Source organism: Perkinsus marinus (genome assembly GCF_000006405.1).
Source record: "Perkinsus marinus ATCC 50983 genomic scaffold scf_1104296970874, whole genome shotgun sequence".
In the NCBI taxonomy this organism is placed as follows: domain Eukaryota; phylum Perkinsozoa; order Perkinsida; family Perkinsidae; genus Perkinsus; species Perkinsus marinus.
Window position 1 is genome coordinate 15931 of NW_003202280.1, and position 6131 is coordinate 22061.

Here is a 6131-nt window from a genome sequence, read left to right on the forward strand (position 1 = left end):
AGCGATGCAAAAGATTTGGAATAGATCGAATCGTCGTCTTTGGTCCAACTACGACAGTTGTGCTTGCACTTGTTGACCTCTACCATGGGCGAGAGGACGTTACGGAGGAGCTATGCGGTGGACACTCTCGCGGCTGCGGCACTGAAAGCCTCGTAGGTCCACTCATAGGCTCCTCGTGAGCCATGGAGGCAATGCTGCTTCCTATTTCGCTACTGATTTCCATGTGGTCGTGGAAGGCGCATGCTTAACGCTTCGTGTGTCAGCAGCGGCACTGTGTCGCTGTTCAGGTTTCGACGAGATTCCCTGAGTGCAGGGGGCGCATTGGAGTTGGAGGCGGCTTGTGTGTCACTTCTAGAGGCTGCCCAGGCCCCTCAGAAGGAGGGCGAAGGGGCTATGGCGATCCTAAGGCGAATGTCGGCGCTGAAGGCCGCAGTGGACTTGACCACAGGTAGAGCGCTGTTGCTTTTACTCTCAGCTTTGATGACCTCTTAGTGGGGCTGCCCATGACCAAGGCTGTTCGACGTGATATCATTGAAGTGTTTCGTCGCCAATTTAACCGCTATGGTCGGCAGTCGGTGTGGGTCCACGTGGAGTGCCGGAAGAACGCCGCTCGTCAGCTGGAAAGGCTCCTAAGTGATTTGCCCCTTGCAGCTGCTAGGGTCGATCCGGCTGCAGGTAGTGGGTTCCTCAACGACCAACCGAGTGCAGTGGACGACGCCCGATACTGTATCGTCAACCACCTCGCGGAAAAGGAGACCAGTGTTGAGGTCAGCGGGGCCTTGGCAGTGTTGGAAGAATAAGTGGTCGCTTATATAGAAATAAAGTGGTGCTTATACGGCTTAGTATAGAAACGTACAGAAAGCCACAATAATTTCCCCGCAATTTTCCTCGAGTTGACCATGTGCATATTCTCCTCCACTGGGCCTTGATTGTTGCACGAGAAATGCCTCAGGTTCGCACAGCCTTGTTCCGCTGTTTGGCGTTGCTCCCACACGCCCTATCGGATGCCATACGATCGATGATTGTGAACACCCTTATTAAGGCGCCACTCTCAGTGGCTGATCTCGAGTCTAGTATTGCTTGTGCTGGCGTACTGTGCAAGAAGGTCAGTAGTTTGGATAGTCTGCGTAAAAAGTTGAAGTCGGCTGGCAACACCAACAACGCCGCTGTGATGGTCGCTATGGCGCGCTGTGGGTTAGACGAGGGTAGCCCTGTGAGGCCCCTGGAGATCCTAAGGGCACTTCTGGAGGTTCCTGGGGACCCGTCTATGGTGGGAGTAGTGGACGGCATCGGTGGTGATGCGAAAGTTTTTGGGAAGTGCTGTTGCTCATTGGTGTGGCGGGCGAGTGAACTGGGTCTAGCTGGGGAGGTCTTCGACTTTCTTATGGAGGACCTACGCGACCGAGAGGTACACTGGAGAGTTTATTTCGACTATGCAGATCTTCTGGCTGTGTTCAGGCCCCTAGGACTACCTTCCAGAGGCTGATAACACTAAAGCTAGTGGAAGTGTGTGTTAGGGCAGGAGGGGTTCCGGGGGTCTACTTCGACCAGGACTGGGGTGAGGTGACTGAGCTGCTTTTGGCGTATGCAGTTGATGAGGCTGGTGTCACTGGGGAGGCTGGTAGCAAGGCGCTGATGGCTGTAGGGCCGGTGGGAACTAGGGTTGGTAGGGGGAGGGACTAGCTCAGGTGCTCGATGTGGTGCGCTGTGATCCGTCCTTTACGACGAAGGTAGTGGGGAGGCTTAAAGGAGGAGGAGGAGATAGTGGCACTGAGTGGAGGAAGCGTTTTGGGTAGTATAGGATTTCATAGTGTGGGATTGATCGTATGGAAGCTACCAGGGTGGACGGATGTTGGGACTCCCTTCACTGGGTCAATGTTGGAAAGTATGCACATGGTCGACTACATGTGTTGGCGACAGTATGAAAATCTTGAGAAAATTTGGGAAAATTCTCGTGGGTTTCTGTACACTTCTACCCGGACTGGACTCAAACCGAGCTCAGCTGAAGAGAGCGAACATATATTCCTCCAACACTGCACTGGGTTGGCCTAGTCTTCGTCATTTCGGCCAGGTTATGTCAGCTAGTGGGCGCTCTGGTCTCATCGGCCCCTTTAAGTGTAGTGGAGACGGTGTTAAAGACTGCATTAGGGTGGCTCGAGGGAGGTGTGGACTCTAGTGAACTGCCTAGGGCCGCCTGCGCTCTCACACTAGTGGAAGGTGAGCAGAGGCGCATGGCGGTGGGGTTAGGGCCCGTCAGGCTGCCTCAACACCCCGGCTGACCGGGCCCGATGGGTCCTCCTTCCGAGCCTGCAGCAGCTACTGGGCATACTAGATGGTCTGTTGGGGTCGGCGGCTATCTCGGAACTCCAGCACTGGATAATATCAACGGCAGCTCTTGGTGATGCTGACGAGGTACTCGTAGGGGTTCCTACTGTCCCTCTCCTGTGTGTTGGCAGGTTGACTCTACTGCGGACCTGCACTTGAACGACCGCTTGGTCATCCTGCTGGTGGGCCAGCGGGTTGTGGCTCTTGTTCTGAGCGTGATGAGCAGTGACGATAAACCATCTAAAACGGCGAAGGAGACGGCAGCGAAAGCAGTGGAGTTTTTGATCGAAATCCTGAATTTGCTGAAGTTCCTGCCGAGCCCGCTGACACCTATCAGCGACTCACAGCCGAGGTTAATACGGAGTTTAGCTGACCGGGGCATACCCGACAGGATGAGGGTATTCCTGCATGGCCCGACGGGGCCTGATGTTCGCAGCTCCGACACTGGGCTGAGGTTACTGGGCGAAATCAAATGTTGCTGTTGCGATGCCTTGCGGAAGGTCATAGAGAAGGAGGAAGTGCTTGACAGTGGGCAAGTGGGGGCAGTAGTGGAGGGCCTGTTAGAGGACGTGGGAGGTAGAGTAGTACCTTCTCATGGGGGGTCGTTGCCACTAGGGGAGCTGGAAGAGCCCCTGGGGGTTCCACCGAGTGATTGGGTAACTAGTGGGGCTGTGTTGGCCATAATGGAGAGAGCGAGTGATGAAGTTAAGGAGGCCTGTAGGTTGCTGCGGTCGATTTCGGACGCTCTTGCGGCTGGTGTGGTATCAAGCGAAAAACGGTTGGAGACGATTGAGAGGATGGTCAGGTCTGTGAGGGATGGCCTTCCTGTAGTAGACTTCTCGGGAGTCCAGGAAGGGGCGCAGGTCGTGATCCCGAACGACCTGCGTGCAGTGGTACTCTTGAGGACGCTAGCGAGAGTGGCCGAGCATGTGCAGGGCGAGGATAAGATTGCATGCTCGGAGGAGATGATGACGCTGGTAGAGGTAGCCCTGCTGAAGCCTCTGGATGTGTCTAGGTTGAATGCCTTGTTGAGGCTGTTGGTGACAGTAGCCCCCACTTTCCCTGAGAGGGTCCGTGCCTTGGTCCAGAAAATAGTGGATTCCACAGAGTGTCGTGATGAAACTATCGTGAACTGCTGTCGAGCAGTGGATGCCCTCACGGACGTTGTGGATGTGTGGGAGGAGTTTAGTCGTGCGAAGTCGCAGCTGGCCTACAGTACTAAGCCTGGGTTACGTTTCGCAGTGTTATCGGCGCTACGCCACGGAGGGACGAGGGCGTTGGGTCTGTCTGTGGCCCACATGGTGGAGGAGTCTTGGGACTCTCGGGCGGCCTGGGAGCAGCTCGGGCGGGTTCTCGAGGCGTGCAGAAGGGGCCCTCCTACGGCCCTGTCGATGACGTTGATGCGGGCTCTCGAGCTGATGGCTGGTCGTGACTCTGAGGCTGTCTCCACTCATTTACTAGGGTACTCTGCGGCGTGCATCGAGACCAATCCTGAGACACCCAGGCGGCTGTGCCGGGAGACGATACAGTCGGAATATTACGGTTGTCGAAGGCAAGCGGTTGCGTGCCTGTTGCAGCTAGCTAAGAAGTCCATCCCGGTCGGAGCGGTCGAATGGGGCCCAGCACTTGTCAAATTGTATAGTAGTAGTGCCGTGAGGGGAGAGGAGGGCCTCTGTGAGGAGATAGAGCGGCTGGTGGAAGTCATGGGCCATGTGCAGCCGAGGGAGTCTATGGAGACGGCCTTGGCCGTTTTGGGCGGTCTTGCTATGGTAGGTCGCCTCCTGAGGGCCCGTAACTCGATTTCTCAGAGTCCCAGTGCGGCACCGCCCGGCTCGACCGTGTCACCACGTGGTAACGCGCGTGGACGGTCCCTTTCTGTGGAGGTCATGCGTGGGCGAGTGATGGAGGATGGTTCTAGTCCAGTAGCAGCAACAACGAGATATGGTGAGCTACTGCTATTACGTATAGTAGTGCATTGGTGCTTCTTAAAGATGACCCTGATAGCCATCCTCGGACACCTGTGCTCCTACCGAGGGCCCGGGCCCTGGCCGCTCGGCTCTTGGGGGTAGTGGTAGCCAACGTAGAGGTCGACCCAGCGGATACGAACTCGCCAGAAGCTGTGCTGAAGTTAGCACTCATGTTGGCGAATTCAAGTGGGCGCGGAGTGCTCGGAAGTGACTCCTAGGGAACATCGCTGTATTCAGCTGATGAGAAGACTGTTGGACCATCCAGAGATTGGAGTGCTCTATACGTGGCCTCTCTAGAGCTCCTCCATCTAGTAGTGGGCTTAGACCAGCCTCAGACCGTCTGGAGCGGCGGGATCCTCCTTGCCAGGTTGTGCAGAAATACAGCGTCGTTGCTGATAGCAGTCTACCACGGCTGGCTGCCTATGAAGCGCAGGTGGTGCCGGTCCTAAGAGCAGCACTGCAAGCCTCGTATAGTGTCCAGGTAGTACTGGTGATAGTGTTGCATGGTCTATGGGTTTGATCCAGGAGGCTGCTTGTGACGTTGTTACAGTGTGCTTATCGCGACGGCTGGTGGGGAGTCCGGACGCGTTAGTAGCGGCTTTGGTGAAGAGCCTTAGTAGTGTAGAGGTGACACCTGCTTTGGACCGTGTCACCGATAATTGGTAGCATCAGGTTGATGAGAATGGACAGTTGTTGTTCGAGGGACGGTATGGCTCAGAGGCCTCAGCTGCCTCTGCGTATTTCAAATGCTTCGTTACTCTTGCTGACTGCTTGGGAGAATCCTCCACTGTGAGTGAGGAGATCAGGAGCTCGCTGGTCCCGCACGTCGAGAGGCTGCTGGAGGACTGTGCGGTGGCAGGGCGTGTCAATAGGGACAAGGAAAGGGCGACAGACTATGATTTTCGGACCTTTCGGGGGGCTGATTTCGCCTCTGTACGGGAGAGACTATGCGGGCCTGTTGCCAATGCGGCTGTAGTGTTAGCCTGGGTATTGCAATTGATTGCCGGCGACTATGTGGCGCCTTGCAGGGAAATTGTCGAGTATTTGCTCACTAGTGGGTGGCCTGGGCTGAGTGGGAAGATCCTCACAGGGGCTCTGCCTGCCATAGTGGAGGAAGAAGGTATAGAGGATAATGAGGTTGTCGAGAGGGTGCGGCAATGCACGGCTAAGGTGCGATACGAGTCTATGGACAACATGCAGTTGTTGGCGCTCGCTGAAGTCTTCGACAAGTTCCAATGTGAGGAGCGGGCTGACTGTGCACAGCAGTGCCTCCGTAGGAGCATTCTGATAGAAAAATCGATAGAAGTTTTGCTTGAGTATATTGAGGAAGGTGCTCTCGTGGACTCGCCCTTTCCAGTGGACACTGTATTGATCGCTCCAGAGGTGACGCTGGCTCGGTGGGAGCCCGAGAAACTTCCGTCTGGGGTGGTAGAGGGAATAGCACGCAAGTGCATCACGAAAATCATGAACGATGTGCATCTTGGGAAAATCGAGGTCGAAAGACTACTTGGAGTTTTGAAGAAGTGCCCGGACTCGACCTGGCAGGGGGATGTTCACCTCGCTGATGAGCTTGCTCGGACCCTGGTTCGAATCCTGCGTCCGCCGTTTTTCCTGCCGGCCTCTGTTTTGGATGGTTTTGACTCCCGTCGGAAAGCAAGCGTTGCTGAGATCCTTGAAGAGGAAGGGGATGAGGCTTTGGCGAGGAGCGTATTGGGCGCGCGATAATTCAGAGGTTTTTTCAGAATGAAGTCGAAGTCGAAAAAATATCATTTTTGATATACTTGATATCACGGCAGATACTACTGTGGCTCTCGTTTTCGGGTTCGTATTTTTTCACTT

General features: G+C 55.3%; 1 protein-coding gene across 1 annotated transcript in view; it reads left to right on the forward strand.

Annotated features, from left to right (window-relative positions):
* Positions 1-6131, forward strand: part of Pmar_PMAR022746 (26s proteasome regulatory subunit 7, psd7, putative) — a gene marked incomplete at both ends in the record, with an annotated part of 8346 nt that overhangs the window by 406 nt on the left and 1809 nt on the right. The window contains 15 exons of the mRNA XM_002767197.1: positions 58-152; positions 288-448; positions 493-633; positions 676-767; positions 953-1408; positions 1459-1641; positions 2082-2217; positions 2258-2412; positions 2457-4094; positions 4134-4269; positions 4317-4478; positions 4530-4603; positions 4660-4773; positions 4965-5565; positions 6089-6131. The exon at positions 6089-6131 is cut by the window's right edge and continues 4 nt beyond it. Coding sequence (XP_002767243.1) covers positions 58-152; positions 288-448; positions 493-633; positions 676-767; positions 953-1408; positions 1459-1641; positions 2082-2217; positions 2258-2412; positions 2457-4094; positions 4134-4269; positions 4317-4478; positions 4530-4603; positions 4660-4773; positions 4965-5565; positions 6089-6131 — 4187 coding nt within the window. The remainder of the gene's footprint in view (positions 1-57; positions 153-287; positions 449-492; positions 634-675; positions 768-952; positions 1409-1458; positions 1642-2081; positions 2218-2257; positions 2413-2456; positions 4095-4133; positions 4270-4316; positions 4479-4529; positions 4604-4659; positions 4774-4964; positions 5566-6088) is intronic.